General features: G+C 44.3%; 1 protein-coding gene across 1 annotated transcript; it reads right to left on the bottom strand.

Moving 5' to 3' along the window:
• Nucleotides 1-7,407: 7,407 nt before the first annotated feature.
• STYXL2 (serine/threonine/tyrosine interacting like 2) lies at nt 7,408-19,609 on the bottom strand. The gene is made up of 6 exons (XM_082278222.1): nt 19,483-19,609; nt 18,635-18,773; nt 16,111-16,205; nt 15,027-15,258; nt 14,047-14,264; nt 7,408-12,265 (listed from the first exon to the last, which is right to left on the bottom strand). The coding sequence occupies exons 2-6, from the start codon at nt 18,751-18,753 to the stop codon at nt 9,432-9,434; spliced, it is 3,498 nt and encodes a 1,165-aa protein (XP_082134348.1). The 5' UTR covers nt 18,754-18,773; nt 19,483-19,609; the 3' UTR covers nt 7,408-9,431.
• Between the last annotated feature and the right edge of the window lie 1,119 nt (nt 19,610-20,728).

Raw genomic sequence — 20,728 nt, forward strand, 5'->3', positions numbered from 1 at the left:
ATATTCCACAATACACATTACCTTCTGGTGCTATTTGTCGTGTTACTGAATTGATAAAGGAGCTGGAAGAACAGGGAATTATTGTCACGTCTCATTTCCCCTACAATTCTCCTTTATGACCAGTAAAAAAATCTAATGGCAAGTGGCAACTAACAGGAGATTAGAGAGCCTTGAACACTGCCACTGAGCTGCTCACTGCAGCTGTTCCCAGTATGAATGATACCTCGGCGTGGTATCCAGGAGATCAGGTGCGATTTCAATGCCTATCACTTGGAAAACTTCAGATCCCTTTGCCACGCTTTTGAGGGAAAGGAATATGGGAAACTGTGGATATTGTGGGAGTGAAATTAATCATTACTGAGACTTGGATATGATCCAACACCTAGCTCTTCTTTCCCTCTGCCAAGGAATTGTTGAACTCCTGGACAAATAAACGAAAGCTGTCATTCAACCCGCATACAGTTGGAAAGTGTCCCTCTAGAAAGTACATTTAAGCATTCCCTGGAACTTCGTTAATGCTTTCTGTGGTATAGTGCTATCATCCACTATAATGTTGACAATGTCTAAAAAGCCAAGAGCCTTCATGTGCTGGACAATTCTAATCCTCACCTTGGGGCATCTGGCACTGTGTCACATAAATGTTGATGCCCTATGCGATGGCCAAACAAATCCACAGAAGCTGGGCTGTGCTCGATTTGGGAGTATGAGCAGGCATCTCTATAAGATAGGGATAAGGACCTAGGCAGGAATATCTGACTTTGGATTCCTACATCATTTTTGGGTAGCAGAAAAATAGCCTGATTTTCATTGGTGTTCAATGTCTAGGAGCCCCAAATTATGCCAATATCTTCTCAGAAATGAGTAGTGAACTTCAGTGCAAGAAAAAGCTCCCTTAGACTATAATGGAATCGTTTTCTCAGGACTGCTGCTGTACTTCCACTGCTTAAAAAATATATAAGGGGAAATATTGATGAACAGTAGTTTCAACCAAGAGTTGATTTTCCTAGTGTGCTCCAGGCTGAAATCTCTGAAAAGCAAAAATGCTCACTTGCAAGCTATCTCCACAGCTCAGATCAGCAGGCAGCAATTAGTTTCCCAGGCACTCACTCTTCTTTCCATCTTCCTGATGGATATTTCTTCTGAGTTTATGCTCTCCTCCCTTGCCTTCTCTTCAGCCTCTCTGCCTCTCTTTCCAATAAGGCTATGATCTGTCACAGACTCTCAATGGACAAGACCTATACATCCCATCACTGTCATACGCAGTTACATGAGACAGGCCAGGATGAAAAGCGGTTTGGAAGGGAGAGAAGCCGTCATGCTTCAGGGCATAGAGTTGAACTCTAACCAAGGAGGAGAGATGAAGGAGGGCTTTGGGCCAGAAGGGGAGAAAATTTTACTCAGGGCAGGTTATTCCATAATTGCCCACTTAAACTTTCTTTATACCTTCTGAGGTGAATCTGGTTCTGGCCAACATCAGAGACACAAGGGGTGGATCACTGGTCTGATCCAGGAGGAGAATGAGTTTCTTCATTCTTTCTGCCAGTGCGCTGAGTTTATAACATTTTCTGAAACCACAATGAAATCCCTTTCCAAGCATGACCCTTGCTCTGCCAGTGATAGCCAAAACTCCTTCCTCTAGCCCCGTCCTTCACACTTCCACATGCAATACAGAGAAGCCAGTACAAAGCCAGGTCAAGATGATAAGAACAAAGCCTTGAAGGCTGCTTTTAGATACCAGCTTTACTTCAACAGAGGAGGAAATTTTCAAAGAGGTGAACTCTTTCTGTCTCTCAGGCAGGAGTCTCCTGGGAGAAGAAGAAAACAGCTTTCATTTTAGCGAGTCATGATATTTATGGCCCTTTTATGGGTTTTGTTTGAAAATATAAAAGTAGATGGACTTAAATCTGTTTCAAAAGAAAGGAGATAGGAAGGGGAGAGACAGAGCATATGAAGGGCACGTGGGTCTGAATCATCTGCCCACGTTCAAAAGAAAATCAAACACCTTCTTTGTTTTAATATGGACCTCTTCTGCCAGTCATGAGGATAATATCTGACCTTTTCTTGCATAGACCCTTTTATCCCTAATGACATCCAAATTTTTTATGTACACTACCACCAAGAACACTCACCTTGGAATGAAACATGACAACTATTAAATTATGCAACTGCAGCACCATGCAACAGTTCAGGTGCGATTGCTTCCAGGAAGCAGACTTTCAGATCACATCTCCTGCAGAACTGAAAGCTTTATACTATATTCCTGAGGGGCAACTGTCAGCTTCTGCTTGCTCACATACCAGTCTCATGTGGGCTTTTATCCATCCTATTTGTGGTGTCTGTTCAGCAACTGAGGTTGCACCCTTTGAGGGCCTCCTGTTTTTCATAAGTGGAATCTCCTCTGACCCTTTGCCTCTAGGCAATACTTTTGATCCAATTCACAGACTGAGGAGCACATGCCTCGAAATTATTGAGGGAGGGAAGTTTAAGTTGAAGAGCTGGGGTTTGCTTTTAGTTTTGAATGTAGTTAGGCCTGTGGTCATTTTATGCGCTTTGGGAATGAATCTTCATAGGTTATGACAGCTACTGGGATATTTCTATGAGCAAAAGGTACAAAGCTCCCCATCAATTGGCAGGTTCATAAAAAGTTTCATAAAGCTCTCCTCTCAAGCAAGGAGGGAGAAATGTTCTGCCCAAGTAGTGGATGACTTCTGACTGGATCTGAGTTATGCAAGGAGTCATTGCAAAGATCAAATTGCTGAGATGGTCCAGGAAGACAGAGCAGTCATCCTATGGTTATCGCCAGCTGGTGTTTATTGCATCTTTCTTTAATATGGTGCCTTGCAATAATCAAATGGAAGATCACAAATAGGCAAATCATTAAAATTAGCCATGTTTGTGGCAAGAGGTGCCCTGAAGTGTACAGCTTTCTGACCAGTTGTAAAAAGTTCTTGCCACCATGGTTGTTTTCTTATATTGCTCAGAAATCTGAAGATTAAGATATTAAGCTGCAGGTCGATGCTGTTGGCAGTTGGGTGATGCTATAAAAATTACCAGTTCCTTTAAACGTTTCTGTCTTCTAATTAGTATCACCTAAGTCTTGTTTCTGTTTTATGCCCACACACATGCCCTTCTGACTGGAGTCATCCTTCCTGTCATGGCTACTTGTGCAGAGTCCTTGGTAAGTTTGAATCAGGTTTTAAGATTTATTGATCTGGCCTTGTCCATTCTGTGGTGTATTCTTTGATTTAATTTAATGACCATAAAGCATTCAGGCATGTTGGCATGAAGGGTGCACTGGAAGAAAAAAAGTGATTGATTGATTGATTGATTGATTATGTAGAGACATTGTTCTCTTCATTGTTAACAATGAAGCTAGTTTTCTATTACACACATTTGTGTCTTCCAGGGCACACATCTCTTAACTAAAAGTAAACCAGTTTACCTGCAGGTATGAATCAGATGTGGAAGCAGTTATGCTCTTGTGTAAGGATTAAAATTGTCTATTTTAAAGATACATGCAAATAAAAATGAAATGCAATCCAGAGGGGAAGGTTCAAAGCACAGACAGGATGTCCCTTCTCCTTCTCTCTAAGACAGTTTTCACATCGCCACACTTGGATAGTCCTGGGAAGAACTGAATTCATATTGTTGCCTGCTTTTATAAGTCACAAATAATGTTTTCTCTGTGTGTGTTTGTGTGCATGTGTACCCTGTGGCAGAGGAACAACAGTCACAGGAAAACACCAAGCTCAAAAGCTACTGAGTGGTTGTGACAGGAGGATAGATAGAAACAACGTGAAATCAGCTCCTGAATATGTTGAAATGTACCAAAGAACAAAAGGCAGCCTAAGCAAAAAAAAACAAAACCAGAAAACAACAAAACCAACCAAAATGACAGGGTGTTCATTCAGGCCGATTATGCTGGTATTGGCAATACACATCCTAAATACATGCACTGTGAACCTTTCTCAATTTATTACATGAAGCACAGGGTGACAAATATTATTGACATTTAAATTATTACTTCTGGGCAAATAAGTTAGAACCTTGATGAAATGACTGGGGCAATTCACACACCATTTAGACCTGTGCTCTCACCTCTCTAGAGAACAGTTTATTTGTTACACATACTTCCCATTCTGGAAGTTTTCTTCACAATTAGAACAGCCAGAGATTTGACCCACTTTCATTTTTCTAAATGACAAGTCAAATTCCAGAGAATAGGCAGGTAGCTCTCAAAGAGATTTTGCTGGATTACATGAGTATGCAGTGTCTGTTTCCAAGCCCTAGACTATATTAATCACATGCTTTCAGTATCTTTGTTGGATTGTCTATAAATTTAGGAAGGTCATGGATATCATGTTTTCACATTATAATGTCTATATTGAATGTATTCCAGCTACACCTTTTAAGGAAAGGCAGGCAATGCAACATAACCTCCCCAAATAAAACTTTTTGTCTCATAATTCACCTAGCTCTCCACCACAGCTAATGTGTAAGCATTTTTCAAGGAGCTGTAAAGGAAGGAAATGGTGCTAAACTCCTTTTAAAATTATCCAGTCTAAGCTAGTGCCGCACGCAATAAATCACATTGTCCTGAAATTCCTAGCTGGGGGAAATGGGCCATGGCCCCGCACCTATCAGTATTACGATGCAAAATGCAGCTCTTACAGTAGGAATAACGTATTTCTGGCACATTTCTGCTTCCTTCAAACTTGCTCGTACCACATTGAATTCCCAGTCCAGCACCAATGTCATTTTATCATTGGTGTCCCACTAATGTCTCTCACCCTTTCCATTTCTCGCAGTCCCCTTCATATTTCTCACAGATGTGTAACTTCTGTAACTCTCCTTTCTTCCCACAGAGGTTGCCTCATAACCTTTCCCCAGATTTTTATACATCTAAACAAATTAATATTTTGCACCAGCCTCTTTGGCTTACATACATATCTTCCTGTCTCTGACCACTGCAGGTCCCCTTCTTAATTTGCCTATTGTCTTCAGACCTCCTTTTGAACATTTATCTCCTAGCTCTCTGGCTTTCATGACTTTCTTATTTCTTACTTCAAGCAGATCAACATCAAATGGGTTTCTCTCTCATCTATCCCTCCTTAACTTCTTTGCTTCCCACATCCTCTGAGTTTCTACCTTCTTCAAAGGACATTAAGGAAACAGAGTAGCAGAAATGAGAGGATGGCTGTGGAAAAACACAGAGGGACCTACTCTGACTGAGGGACTTAGAACTAAGATGGCAGGTGAAATTCGAGGCTAATAAATGTAAAACATTACAAATAAGAAAACTTAACATACAAAACAATGAACTCAGAGCTGACCATTGCCACCCAACAACAAGATTTGGTGTATATTATAAGTAGTTCTATGACAACATCACTCTAGTGCTCAGCAACAGCCAAAGAAACATGCAGACTGTTAGGGGTCAATAGGGAAGGAACAGAAAAGAGAAAAAAAAGGTCAATATGCCGTAGGATAAATCCCTGCCACACCTGCACCCTGGATACTGTGTGAGGATTTGGTCCCTCATCTCAAACATGACAAAGCAGAACTAGAAAGGGTTCAGAGAAGAATGGCCAGGATAATGAAGAGACATGGAGCAGCCCCTATATGAGGAGTTAGTAACGCAGGCTGAAAACCAGAGAGCTAAGGATGAGACAGAATGACAGAAGAGGGGGTAAAATCTCATGGGACATGTAGATACTAAACAGGTACTATGTTGGCAATTAAAGGCTAGTGGGCAAAGGGCTCAGAACAGGCAGAAAGAAGATGGCTTAGCATTTTGTGTACAGTAACTTGTGGGACTTCTTGCTACAAGAGATCACAGAGGCTAGTGGGTACAAGGCTATAGTGGTTATAACTCAAAAATTACTAGGCACTTCCATAGAAGGAAAATCTATTAAGGGCTATTAAATACAAAAATATCACACCTGGCTTAGGAAGTCCTTGAGTTGCAAATGATTAGAAGCTGCAAGATCGTGCTGGGGAAATAACACTTTTATCACTGTATATATTCTTCCCTAGGTATTCGCTGTTGTTCTCTATCAGAGACAGGATATTGAGCCAGATGGACCTTTGCTCTGACCCCATACAGCCTTTCTGATGTTCTTGTGTTTATATTCTTAACTGACCGTATGGATGCTCCTTGCACTTTCACCTTCCACTATACAATGCCAAAAAACCCCTCTTGCCTACAGCAGCAAACTGAGAGGGAGAAAAAATATCAGTCCCAGCGCATCTTTGCTGAAAAATCCTTCCTAGATAAATTTGGGTACTTATTTACTCTTTTAATCTAGTGTCAGACTGGTGTCATTGCTGAAAAACCATTCACTCTGCAGCTCTGGTCACCTGAAACAATCTGTGCAGACCTCTCCCCTTTCAGCAATTCCTTATCTCCTTCTAAATTCTCATCTTAAAACCTGACTTTCTAGCCTGCCTTCAACCCCTCCATTTCTGTCTCTCCTGGTTATTGGTCTTATGACTGAATGCTTTAATATTTTCACCATGCAAGGTCTTTATGTCACTGTTTCATGTAATTTATACCTGTGAGCTGGAGCCCTTCCCATCTTGCTTTCAAGCACTGGCCATATACTGCATGGAGTCCAAAATGATCCCCACCCCCTTATTGCTTTGGGGGTTTGGCTTTATTAACAAGGATATAAGCAATAAGAAAATAAAGCTCAGCTATTTCTAAGGCTTCTCCCTCATGGCTGCTCAGCCAGCATCTTAGATGGCCTCTCCCCAGCAAACCATTTTTATCTCCCTTTTACACAAGTGAACTAATAAGCCACCTACCTCAATGAGTCAGCAGAACCCACTTAACCCTTTCTCACAAGGGTCAAAACTCGCTATCAGGATGGTCTGGCTCAGACTTGTTACAGAACCATATTCTGCCCCTCGGTCTTGAATAATTTATTTGTGCAGCAGACCTAGATTAGTGTTTAAATCAAAATGCTGCCCAAACAAAGGCTGTGCTGTACAGTGCAAAATGAAACCAATTACTACATCATCTACAGCTCGTCTTTTACAGCGCGAGATGCCCCCTACAGTACTGCAGAGGACAGACTTGTCTGCTGGGAACATCCAGGCACAGGAAGCAGCAGAGGGATTTTTCTGAGGGAATCAGCCTTTGATAAAAAAGTAAATTCAGTGCCAGAAGGTATTGCACACTTCCACTTTGATCCATCAAAACTTAAGACCTTTTCTAGGGTGAAATTAAAGGAAGCTCCTAATATGTCTATGCAGAGCTGTTTTCCACAGAGCAACTTCACCAGGCAGGAAGAAAGAGGAAAATGCCTATCCTAACACACACTGCAGAAATGCAATATAAATTCTCAGAATGTGGCTCAAGGCCTGGAATTTCACTACTTTAAAAAATAACAACTCACAGAAATATGCAGAAACAAGGGATGCATTGTATTATATATTATTTTATAGTAGAAGAGCATTATAAACCTTAGAGCATCCTCTGCATGCCTGAAACATTAACACGACCATGTTCCTTACGTATTTCAGAAATGTAATCTGCGTTTACTTAAAAACACCCAAAACCCCAAAACAACCCACACAAGTAAGTTATTTCTCCTATTTTTTCTACCTCTGTTACTGTTCAATCACCTGATTTTGAGCCTCCATTCACCTGACAATAAGTAGCTATCATTTACCCCAGTCCTGGCTGTCAGAAAGAATCATCTTTATCTTCAGAGAAGCAGGGATAATGTCTAATCAGTGAGTTATAGTTGAGAGAAATGATTCTAAGTTTAGGAAAATTGCCAGCTGCATTTTGTTATCAGTAACCATTATTTAGATGGCATTGCTGATGTGTGTAGCGCCATACAGACAGGGACAAAGAGCAGGCCCTTGCCCTGTGGAGCTTGCTGTCTATATTACACAATTAAAATAGGGAGAGGTACTAGCATAATGGTAATGGTGAGCTCTAAGCATCACAGTGGGAGGGAGAAGAGATTACAAGAAAAAGACAAACTTCCTGCGAGAGAGCGCTACTACATCATCCCTCCATTGTCGTTTTATATTCAGCTCTGCCAGAGGGCTTTGTTGGTTCAAAATACAGTCTGTACAGAAGAGGGAACTGATAATTCCAGAGTCAAAGTCAGTAGAAACTGGCCTATGTGCTTATAAGAGAGAGGTGGAGGATGTTGACTGGTGAGAGCTGGGTGCTGTGGTGTGTGAAGACACAGAAGTGATGCTGTGGCAAGCTGGTGGGTTATGTCACACGAGCTCACAAGGCTCTGCAGGGCATGGAAAGACCAGAGGCTCTTAACCTGGAGTACTCAGTTAACAGGGACGCTGGGCTTCTTCCTCTGTAGCTCAGGATACAAACAACACTTTAACTGTAAGGTGCCATTTGAACCTACCACCACCTCCAAAAGTAACCTTCTGGGTGCCACCTTCACAGACACACAATTTCTTCTTAGGTGCATGGTGCCTTACACCCATGGTCTAATTAAACAATTTTATTATGAGGTCAAGTTTGTGTATAATGCTCTTTTCTTTCAAGGCAATCATGTTGAAAATTAATCTGACTATAAACACAAAAGCCCAGATTTAGCTGAGCTGCATACATGAACCAAAGTGAAGTCAATACTCAGAAACCCAGCCTAAACTAACACTAATCCTAACTCTATCTCTTTAACTACATCAAAAAAAGATTTTTAGATGGCTGTTAATATTACTGCATTTTTCCTTTGTTGACCAGAAGTTATTAGCAGGAACCAACCATACTGGAGCAGAGATAACTCCATCTAATAGAAAACAACGGTACCACAGGAGTACATTCATTACTGCACTGAACTCCTAAAAAGGAGATGTCTTCTTTTTCCTAGTATTCCACTTTTCTTCTGTTACTTAGTGAAGTAAAACAGAACATGTATTCCCCTGAACTGTCTTATTTCTGTAGACATTTGTAAGGTTCAGAAAATGGAGCCTACCTGGTAATATCTTCTCAGTTGTATAAAGTAAAACTGATTAAGAGAAAAACATTCTTTAAGTTCCTAGAAAAGGCTGTTGGCTTCTTCCATTTATGATCAAAAAGATCCTAGAAAAAATATGTCCAGTCTTTAACGACACTAGGAAATTGAAATAACCAAAATGGGATGTGATTGGTCTTTTGACTTGAGGTGCCACCGTTACCTGCTTTTGCTGCTGAAACATTGTCTGGCTCCTAATGGCTTCTAACATTGTGCTCCTACCTACATTGATCATTTAATACCAGCATCTTCTTTCTGACAAACCACAAACACTTGCAGAACTTGACCTCTTCCCTTCATCGCTTTTGATTAAGAAGAGAACTACCTGCAGGAAATGCCCTACAAACCACAAAGGATTATCAAAAATATAATGATGAGTGAGTGATTCAGGGACTCTGTGGCTCTGCTTGTGTTCCTGTAGTCTGATCTTGGTCACTCTTCCCTTCTCCGCTGGAGCTTTGCTGTAGTTTCTTCTAGTCGGCTTCTCCAAGCAGCAATAATGGCATCATCATCCATCTCTTCCTCCTCTTCTTTACGCATGCTTCGCCTGTACTGAGAGACCTGCCTGGATGCAAACCTTTCTTCACTTTGCTCCACTTTTGCCTCCTTCTTTCCATCCTCTTCAGACTTTGAAAAGCTCTGGGTGAACTTTCTCTTTGCTCCATATTCTGACACGTCTGACCTGGCCTCCTCTTCACATGCCTCCACATGATGAGCTCTAACTCGGCTCTGTGTAGATGGTTCAGGGGATTCAGAGTCAAAGGGTGGTTCAGGTGACCGGCTGAAAACATGCAGCTCTGGGCTGTTTCCTCTGGAACTTGTCTCACTGACCCTGGACCTTGTGAACTTGTACATCTTTTTGTCCTCTTTTGCAGAAGCAGAGGAAAATCTTGACATGGTTCTCAGTGAATCTCCTGTTGACTCGTAGGAAGAACAGCTATCTAGCTCTTTTCTTTGGGATCTGCAGAATCTGTAACTGGATGTCTCAGAATCCATCTGTCTAACTTTGGATGATCTGCTATATTTCTCTCTAGCTTTTTCAGTCTGATCATAATATGGTGGTGGTTCTCTTTCTGCTTTCAGGCCATTGAGCCACTTGGTAATATCAGTATCTGTCTCTGACTTTGGTGCACCTGAGGGTGCAGGTTGACTGGACAGATCAAAAACTGCATCAGTTCTGTCAAAATCTGCTTGCAAGGGGCGCCTGTGACTGTTTGTTGTGTTCTCTATGTCATCTTCTATTTCATTTTCCTCTGCTTTGGTCACCTTTTTTTTAAATAAAGTGCTGCGTTTATTGTCTCTGATCACCTTTTCAATTTGATAGTCTGACATTTTTTCTCTCATTTCCATTTGCATCTCCTTCTCCTTCCTTCTGAGTTTCTTTAGGTCAACATCATCAGCAAAGAGGCTGTAGAGTGGCTTGCTTGTCTGGGTTGTCTTCATGTTTGAAGTAGCCCCTTCTGTCCTTGCACTCACGGACGTGTTGCAAGACAGCACAGACTGAGACTCAGCCCTGCGCAGATCCTGCTGGTGGAGCTGAGAGGCAGCAAGGGATGAGCCACTCTGAGCACTGAGAAGAGAAACCTTGTCATCATCTGCACGCCTGCCAAGGTCTCCTGACAGGGAGGCCATGGCAGACGATGGACGGGACAGCATCAGGATCTCATTTTGCTTTTGAGCAATGGTTTCACTGACCACGTTAGCGATCCAGTTCTGAATGCTTGCCATGGATATTGTGTCACCTGGGCCAACTGGGAGATTGGGAAGGGGTATATTTGGCATCTGTGGCTGCATTGCTCCTGTACAACTCCTGGCCTGTGATAAAGATGAATGATTTGTTTGCATGCTCAGGGCAGAAGCTGCATCGTCGGCACCACTTGCAGAAGGTGCTGAAGGCCAAAAAGCTGACAGGGGAATACTCCCACTCATTGTACTCTCTGTCTCCCAGCTGCACATGGACTGGCTTTCTTCTAAAATTTTCTTTGAACGTTCAAGGAGCTCTATACGCCTCTGCTTCTTTTTAGCTGAAGCAGAATCCTCAGTTTTGGCAAATTCCACAAATTCCTCCTTGCTGCTTTCACTGCCCACCTTCTTCTGCCGCTTCATTTTCCAAGCCTGGTAAGCAGTCAGATCAATATCTGACAAACTCTTCCCTTCTGTTTCCTCCTGACCTGCCTGGCTGCCATCTTCTGCTGGACATGGTGCAGACGATGGTTCTAAATCCTTCTTGTGAAAGCCAAACTGGATCCTCTTGACCTTCCACCTTTCTAGAGGAGTCAACTTGTCCTTGTTCTTTTGGCAGAAATTGTAGAAGGAGCTACAGGAGGAGTCTGAAAACACACTCTCCTCATCCACATCCCTCTCCTTTCTTCCCGTTTCTGGGGATTGTCTCTCCCCACAAGTTTTATTCCTAGAATGATACCTCTGAGCAGCTTCTTTCTCAATCTCCAGAAGCCTCTGATTCCACATGTCCCAAGTGCTCTCAGAAGACATAGAGCCTGTGCGGCTCCTCCTCATCCTGCTAAAGCCACTGGTTTCCAGCTGTTTTTTTAGGGTTCGGATCTCAAAACTGCTCACGCTCTCAGCGTCACTGAATTCACCTGATGAGTAAGGTCTTCCTCCCATGCCATATTCACCATCCTCCTCCCCGGCTGTACCCTCCATTTGGTATTTTTCATTTCTACACTGCCAGTCATGGATCCTCCGTTCCACATCCTCATCAGATTGTTTCTCTTCCTGATCCAGATGCTTTGGAGATCTTCTTTCATGGCGAACTCCTGTTTCCTTTGCAGACAGGCCTTGTTTCCTCCTCCATTCCTCATACAACTGTTCCTCTTCCTCCTCAGTGATCAGGGTGGAGTGTTTGGAAACCCAGCTGGTTTTTTCCACTGATGAAGAGCTCATAAAACTACCCAGCATGCTGCTGGTGTCCTCTTCTTCTACTGTGATGGAGTGGGCTTTGGCTCCCTTGATGCTCCCTGAGTCCCCAGCTCCAGCCAGCTGTGAAGAAGTCCCTTCATAGGCAAGAGGACTTTGGCTTGGAGTCACTTCCTCACCTCCAGAACGCTCCAGCTCTCGCTCCTCCAATAGCTGCTCATTGAGCTCCCGCAGCTGCTTCAGGAAGCCGTCGTTGGGGTAGATGGCACGTTTCTTCCTGAGGGTCATCAGAGCCTCCAGGATGGTCATGTGGTGGTAGATCATCAGGTAGGCAGCCACCAGCACAGCTGAGCGGCTGATCCCCATCTCACTGCTGACAAGGATTCTCCCTACAGATAGCGAGTATGAAAGGAATCAGCTATTTCCAATAACAGACAGGATGCTCTGGTATGTAGCACAAAAGCATTCTCTGAAAAGTGTTAAAAACTACACAGATTATATGTTTCAGTGACTGAAACCAATACTAAATATTTGATAGCTTTACCTTAATAAAAATCGAGATACGTATGAATAAAAAGCACATTCGTTTCAAAAACCGGGGGCGGGCACATTTCCAAACAATCTAAATAGCATTTGTATTTTCACCTATACACTTCACTTACCCAAATAGTCAAAAAGCTTACAATAGGTATTAGAAAGGCAGGTGAGACATTCTTGACTTGCTGGCTGACATGGGGTCAGACATTTAAGCTTCCCATGCTTGTTTCTCAATACGTAAAAAGAGAGGTATTAGCATTAGCCTCCAGGAAGGTACTGGGAGGATAAGCAAGTAACTTACTTTTTCTATAAGGCACATTATAGGACTTAAATAACAATTTTATATTAATTTACTTGTATTTTTGCCAGAATCAAGATCAATTTTGCAAGGTACCTTCAATTACATTGTAGCCTGGCTGGAGGTCAAAGTCCTATTACATCTTAGAAGAGTAGAACCAAGCAACTATCAGAAAAGAGCTGATTTTGACTCTGACAAACTGATCCAGCTGCTTCAAACTACTGGGACCCACTGTCCTGCACCAGTGACTGTATGAGCAAGAATCAAAACTCAGGATCTGCTTTATTTTATGGCATTGACTACCTCTTGCAGAAAACCAAGCTTTGGCACAGAAAAATTATTTGGGGTTTAAGCTACTTGTATAGCAAATTACAGCTAAAGAAAAGCTTGTAAATACAAAGAGAATGTAAATGAGGCTTTGCTAGCTTGCAAACAACTGAAATTACTGTTTCTAAATGTGTGATAAACTCCAGTTTAATCAATCTGTTTGCACTGAAACTTAATGAAGCCAATTTAAGCACCACCGTTCTGACTGCTGATACGTTACCACAAGAGTTTACCTAATGAACCTCTTCCTACAATCCTGAAATCTCTTTTATACCTTTCTTAGCATCAAAAGTCTTGGTTGCCTTCCAAGTGTTTTACCAGCCAGCAAAGCCAATCTAACAGCTCACCAAGAGGGGAAGCTCTCCTTCATCTCACTTCTTCTAAGGCTCCTCTACCTTGGTGCATCCTCCTTGCATTGTTGAGCTATTAAAACTGGCTCAACGCTCCTTGTATACAAACAAAACTTTACACTCTTCTTACTGTCACTTCTACTAGAAGGTAATCTGTTGTCTCTCTACAGAAGTTAGGTTAATTGACAATTTATATGAAGAATATCAGTGATATCACAGATCCTGGTGCTTCTTTCAATACTGAACTGCAAAAAGATATTTTTAACTGTCCACTGAATTTGCAACAAAATGACCAGTGTGCACTGGAGGTCCACAGAATAACAGTTGCCATGGAATTAAGTCCAGCAAATCTGACAGCAGCAGGGCTTCTACTCTTTGCCATAGTCGTGGTCTTTCAAAGCAGCTGCAGGAGCTGACTCGCAGCCACTTTGAACCTGAAGCCGTGGGGCTGCTGGGGCTGCCTCCTCTTACCAGTTTGCTCCCTCCTGTTTTGAATGAGGCCTGGCAGAAATGGGCAAGAGGTGTTCACTGTAACCACATGCAGAGAGCAACGGCTCTGCCTTCTACCCCATTACAAATGTGGCAGCAGCTGTTTATCAGAGTAAGGCTTCCCCCTGTTAATTCCCAAGCTGGAACCACTGCAATCTTCTCCTCTTACCTCTGTAAGTCAGCAGGGCTTCGTCAAGGAACTCTGCAGCTGGGCGGAAGTGTTTGGAGATATCCATATCTGGAAAATCATCCACTTCAATGCCCAGGTACTGGATATTGAGACCGTTGTAGAAACTTGGTCCAGTGTAGACACCTGTACCATGAGCTGCATTCAGGACATGGGTGATCCCCAGTCTCTTCAAACGGCTTTTGTTCACTGCAACGCTTCTGCAGAAAGGGAAAAAAACATGTTAGATATCAGTGCTCCTATTCTGGGTGGGAAAGAAGCTGCATGCTACAAGGTCTACACAACTCCCAGCCCATGTTACTCATTCAGCATGAGGTACCACTCAGACCTTAATGTCCTTTGAGAGAGTTCCGCAGGTATTTCTTTCCAATACTCACTGAAAAAGGAAAACAAGAAGCCTGTATTCACCTGTAGAGCTGTATGTTCTGTTTCCGTTCCAGCTTGATTTGAAACTCGTACTGCCATCCTAGGTTCAGGCTGTGTACTTATTTATCAATTTTTATCACTCCGTAATTGATGCTTTACTCTGTATCCTCTTGTAATTCTGTCTGGTCACTTACACAGGTGTCTCAGACAGTTGAACCATGGTACAAAAGACCTAATCATGTTTACTTGACATTTCCTACGGCATTACCTTTTTAACTCCCTTTTACATAACAATGACTTTAGTTCCAATTTTAGGCCCAGATTCCAACCAGAACAGTGGAATTTGGGCTTATTTGTCTTTTCCTCTCCTAAACTATTGAAGCATCTAAATAGCATAGGAGAGCTGCTGATTCTATTCCAGAAGTATTTACTTTCCAGTGCATAGAGATTTCTGTGAGCACAGTCTGAAAAACACTTTAGGGCTCTCTAGGGATGAAAGGTATTAGATGCATGTAATACATGTTATGTCTTCAGTGGTTCCATTTGACCCTTTAGTGGGAATCTCACTCAACTTGATGACAAAAGCCGACACTCACTTTTCTGCTATGAAGACATTAGGCCAGACTTCATCCACAGCATCCCTGGGGGTCTCCAGCCTGTCCTTCACAAGTGCCCTCTGCAAGTCCATCACACACGGTGTGTTAAACAAGCTGGTGTCATCAATCTTTTCCTTAACTCGGTTGTACAGGTCTTCCACCATCAGCTGCTGCGCAGACTCCAACATCCTGGGACACACTGAGTCTACCCTGATGTCCTTTGTCTTCAGCTCTGGAATAAACTGACATTGTAACTAAAAGCACATAAAAACAATGCAAATATATGAGCTGTCATTACTTGTGCCGGGGACAAGCCTTGTGGCTTTTTTCCTCAGAAACATCACCCCGTTCTGTCGGCAATGTGGGCATGTACATGCTCAGCTAGCAACTGCCTCAGGGTAGCAACTAGCAATGAAAAGGGCACCCTGTCCTCTCAGTCCCACTCTGGCCAAAGGCCTGGGAGTTAAGGGCACCCTTTTTCCAGGCCCAGAAGAATGCAGCTGCTGCCTACACCTTCCTGAAGAGGAAAAGTGGAGAAGGAGCTGCTGAGCTCTTCTTCCTGGTATCCAGTGATCAGACATGTGGGAATGGTTCAAAGCTGACCTGGGGAGATTCAGACTGGACACTGGGAAGCATTTCTTCTCTGAGAGGGTGGTCAAACATGGGAACAGGCTTCCTAGAGAGGTGGTTGATTCCCCATCCCTGACAGTGTTTAAGAGGTGGTGGACAGCGCCTTAATAATATGCTTTAACTTTCGGTCAGCCCTGATAGTTGGACTTAGATGATCATGTATATCCTTTAAACTGAAACACTCCATTCTGTTCTGTTCTATTCCATTCTACTCTAATTTAGTTTGTTGCAGCGAGCAATCAGCACTCAAATTGTATTTACCCCTGCAGTACACAATTCTGCCACAGATTCATTGCACAACTTCAAAGGAAGTCACCAAACCTTTCTGTAAGTTGTTATTTCTCTACTTCAGGTGGAATTTTCTCTTAAGGGCTTTTTTATCATTTAGGATCTGTAGATGAGAAAGGCAAAACAAGTGTAAGTTAGGTCTCTATAACTTACATAGTTCTCTTACCTTCCTTGATGATTTGTTTGGCAGCCACAGCAGATGACAGATGGATTGGCTCCATGAAGATGCTCTCTGTATCAGTGTCTGATATCACCGAATACCTGCCAACCAACCACACTGCGTGTTAGGCAAATGCCCTCCACTGGGATCGCATCCCCAGGACTTTAGCCCTCTTCACCCATTCCAGAGGGGAACAGCAGGGAACTGGAGCAGTGAGCATCCTTTGATTGTAGAAGGGAAGTCCCAGCTCTTCTCCCACCCCTCATTCCCACCCTGCTCGCCAGCATGGCACTACAGGCTTCAAAGATGCCTTTGCATCCAGTGTTTGCAGGATGCAGACAGGTCTCACGGGGAGAAGCTGCAGGGGGCTCTGAGCGCAAACCAATTGCCTGGTGGAGGAGTTTATGGGTAGCGAAGATCAGTGTCTGGTTTGAAACTGGGAGGGGGATGGATCACAAGAAACAGTCTCACAAGTAACTCTCACTTAGACAGACATAAAATATGGTCCTAACTAGAATTTATTGAGTAATTCAAAACAGATTACACTAGAAAACTGTTGGGTTGTCTTTCTGCCAGTTAATTGCCCGCAAGCATCCTTTAAGTTACCACAAGCTGCAGTGCAAGCACTGAGATTGAAGCCCATGAATCTCTCCCTCAGTACTTTGTACATTGGGCACTTCAGAACATGAACCTGTAGTCAGTCTCTCCACTTGCTCAGTGTTGTGTAACTGTGGGTCAGAAGCCACTGTGACACCCACAAACAGCTTTGAAGGGAGTTATTTGACATAGTGTAGTAAGTTTTTGTTAAGAAAAAAGTGGCCACAATCTCAAAAACAAATGTATTTGCATCTGGATTCGCCTATACAGTCCAAGAAAATTCACTCTCTCAGTTAGACCATCTTAACAAAGTATTTTACAGAGCTTTTTCCCTGATCTACACCCTCTAAACCTCCTTCCAAATAGATGGTACAAATCACTAGGACAAGTTTGCTGCCATCACAGAGGCTCTCTGGCAGTGCAGGCTTGCAGACTTGCAATACACTGTTTTTGTTTAATTAAAACAGGAGAGGGAGGGTGATTAATATGCAGTCAGGGTACAGCAGTGTCTGGAGAGCTGAACCGCTTTCAGGCTCCAGAATCAAAGCAGGGGGCACAGTCATCGGAAACCACTTAACGGGCTCATCCAGGTCATTTAGTTGAGTTCCAGCACTTGTCAACCGTGACGGAAAGTAATCCTTTTCTAGTTCTTCAAAGGAGTTTACGAGATGAGCAAGGGGAGTTTCAGTCTCATTTACAGGAGCTGACACAAATTTGCAGTTACACCCTGCCTTCAATTCCTTTTGCTGCAAAGGTTGCCTCCAAGCTCAATAAAAAGGTAACAGTAGGTAATAATCTGCCACCACAGCCTCAACACATTTTACCTGTAGCTGCCCTGAGCATCCATGAAACGCAGAACTGCCCAGGCCTGGGTCCTTCAACAACCCCCTTCTGGCTGGGAAGGATCTTGCCATTTTCATCACTGTATTTAGTCATTGACAAGGGGAAAGGGAGGAAAAAAAGGAACAGGGAAGGGAAGGAAAAGGAAGGCAAGGCAAAGCAAGGCAAGGCGAGACAAGGCAAGGCACATAAACTGGAGAGATGCTTCTGTTCATTTTGAGTGACTGATGAGCAGTAAGAGAGAGCTGAATACATCATTTTACAACACATGATTTTACTTTATGTGTGCTCAGTGATCTTCCTAAACAATTTTGAAATACATGTGGTTAAATGAAGTAAGTACTCCATCTTAATTTTTCTGCAGTGTCCCACAATTAGCAGGAAACATTTCATAACCTCCTACTTGTTGAGGGCCACTGGGGTAGGTTCTTTTCAAACTCAATCCCTACTCCTTGCTTTCAGCTAAAGCATCCCAAAGGATACAGAAAGCCCTGCAGAGCATTTGCTTTAGGAAAAGGGAACAAAGGGGTGTATTTTTCCTTGTATTAGGAGAAAACACATCTAATCATGCTGTTTGGCTTGAGGTAACTCAATTTCTGCATGTGCTGTCGCAGTCTCCTGTTCAGTGCCTGAAGCCTGTAGCTAAAGTTGGTTCTGAATCAAACCCAAATCCCAAGACCCTTGGCCTTTCTGGGGCTGGAAAAGCCTAATATCAACATTAAAAAATCCACAAGTCCTTATAATGGACATAAAGATGAAGACGAATTTGGGAAGAGTTGAAATTAGATCAGAAGTTTCAGCATAGGGGTATGAGAGGGTGAGACAGGGAAGAGGGACAACACCAGCCCACAGTAATCCTTCCTGCAGTTTATCCCCACTATGCACTTTCCCAGTGGGGTGGATTAATTAGTGCAGGAGTCCTGTCTCTGCAGGCTCTCTCGGTGCTGGCACACTGACCCCACCTTAGGAGGGCAGGGAATCCCCGGGCTCAGCTTGGCCCAAGTGCCAGCATGCAGAGGAAGGAAGGGAAAGCAGGGAAGGGCAGCACTCCCCACGTGCTGCCAGGAGGCTGTGGCAGTGCCTGTGGACTCACCGGCTGGGCGAAGGGCTGCGCAGGTAATGGGCCTGCACGGCCTTCACGTCTGGGCCCTCGCCCTCCTCCTCCTCCTCGGGCACTGCTGGCTCGCTGTCCGAATCTCTGCCGCTGGCCATGGCGGCTGCCAGGGGATCCGCTGCAAGGGGAGCAGGGCAGGAGGGAGAGCCATTACACAGCTCTGCATGGGAGGCCATTCCCCAGCCGTGGGGCATAAATAGCAGGGGGGTACAGCAGAAAGGCTCCCACACTTTGTTCCTGCGAGGAGACCTTTCCACAAGAGCTACACTGGCTCCCCTACCAGGGCACCTGCCATTCCCAAGGCCTCATGCAGCTCCCTGGCTGCTACCCAGCGAGCGCCAATGCTCTTTTGCCTGTGAGTAAGGGTGCAGGAAGGCCAGGAAGGAAGGGCTGGCGGGGCAGAAACTCTATACTCCCCTGACCGCGCATGGTGGCTGGAAGGAGCCTACACAGCCCGAGCCGGGCTGGAAGGAGGGTCAGGGGCAAGAAACATGAGACCTCGCCTCCCTAAAATGAAATGCTCCTAAAGCGTAAGGCCAAAGGAGCTTGAAGGCTTGGGACTTTGTCCTTGTAATCTTTTGTGTGGAGGCTGCTGTTCTCACCCTGGGTGCGGGAGAGCGAGGGCACCGTAGCTCAGTTAGGAGCATGGAAACACAGCAGCCAACACTTGCCCTGGCCTAGGCAGAGGGACTCTTGCCTCAGTACCACAAGAGCCAGTGGCAGCTCCCAAGGGCCCGGCAGCTGGGCTCAGGCTGGAGGATCATGGCTTCGTGGTCACTCACGGGGCAGTGAGCAGGGAGACAGGGGAGCAAGGAAAAGGAACTTACCCCTTGTGCCTGGATGGCTCCACTGGGGGTCTCTGCTGAAGGCACGGCAAAGGAGTCCACTGAAGACAGCAAGGAATGGTACCGGGGGAAAGCAATCAGCTGCTCCCCTCTCGCTCTCTCTACAGCTTCTTCATAGAGGGGCAGGACAACTGTTGGCACCAAACCTTTATCAGCTTTCTAAATATAGCTGTCCTGACACTGGCTGCTGGATTGCACGGGAAAGGAATTCAGTGCCTCACAGACAGCAGCTGGTCAAGCACTTAACTCCTTCCCTGCTGTGGGCTGGATCCTCATTTCTCAGTTACAGGAAAGAGTCCAAAGCCAGTGAGGCTGGACCTCTGCCTTCAGAGAGCCTCCAGGTAATGGGGATCCCACCAGGCACAAACTGAAATGCAGGTATGACCTCTGATATCCTTGGGAAATGCAGTGCAGGATGAACCACTCCAACCTAACAGAAAGTAAGCTACCTGTCAGCTACCTGGACTTCTGTATTGACTTTGGCATGGCCCTACACAGCATTCTTACCTCTAATTTGGAGAGAGATGGACTTGATTGATGGACTATTTGATGGATAAAGAAGTGGCTGGATGGGATCCAGTTACAGTCAATGGCTCAGCATCCAAATGGGGATCATCCACAAGTGGTGTCCCTCAGGGTACTGTACTGGAACCAGTACTGTTCAATATCTTTAATAACGACACAGTGAGACTGAGTCACCTTCGGAAATTCTGTGAAGGACATCAGGCTGAGTGGTGCCCTGGATTCAGTAGGGCCAGGGATGCCATATAAAAGGAGGAGTGGGCCCATGTGAACCTCACAAAATTCAACAAAGCCAAGTGCAAGGTCCTACATCTGGGTTGAGGCAGTCCTCAATATCAGTACAGGCTAGGGAAGAATGGGTTCAGAGCAGCCTGGAGGAGAGGGACTTGGGAGTACTAGTGGATGAACAATTGGATGTGACCCAGCTGCACTTGCAGCCCCTAAAGCCAACCATATGCTGGGCTGCATCAGAAGTGTGACCAGCAGGTCAGGGGAGGTGATTGTCCCACTCTACTCTGCTCCTGTGAAACCCGACCTGGAGTATGGCATTCAGCTCTGGAGCCCCTAGCACAAAACACGGACCTCTTGGAGTGGGCCCAGAGGAGGGCCAAAAATCACTCAGAAGCCTGGAACATTTCTGTGAAGAAAGGCTGAGAGTTGGGTCTGTTCATCCTGGAGAAGGTTCTAGGGAGATCTTATTGCAGCC

The sequence above is a fragment of the Coloeus monedula genome (genome assembly GCF_965178545.1).
Source record: "Coloeus monedula genome assembly, chromosome: 3".
In the NCBI taxonomy this organism is placed as follows: domain Eukaryota; kingdom Metazoa; phylum Chordata; class Aves; order Passeriformes; family Corvidae; genus Coloeus; species Coloeus monedula.

Coding starts and splice junctions, on each gene's coding strand:
- STYXL2 (XM_082278222.1), bottom strand. CDS start 18,753: ATGGCCAGCGGCAGAGATTCGGACAGCGAGCCAGCAGTGCCCGAGGAG. Junction 16,206..18,634: donor CGCAGCCCTTCGCCCAGCCG/GTGAGTCCACAG, acceptor GTTGGTTGGCAG/GTATTCGGTGATATCAGACA. Junction 14,265..15,026: donor AATGTCTTCATAGCAGAAAA/GTGAGTGTCGGC, acceptor CCCTTTCTGCAG/AAGCGTTGCAGTGAACAAAA.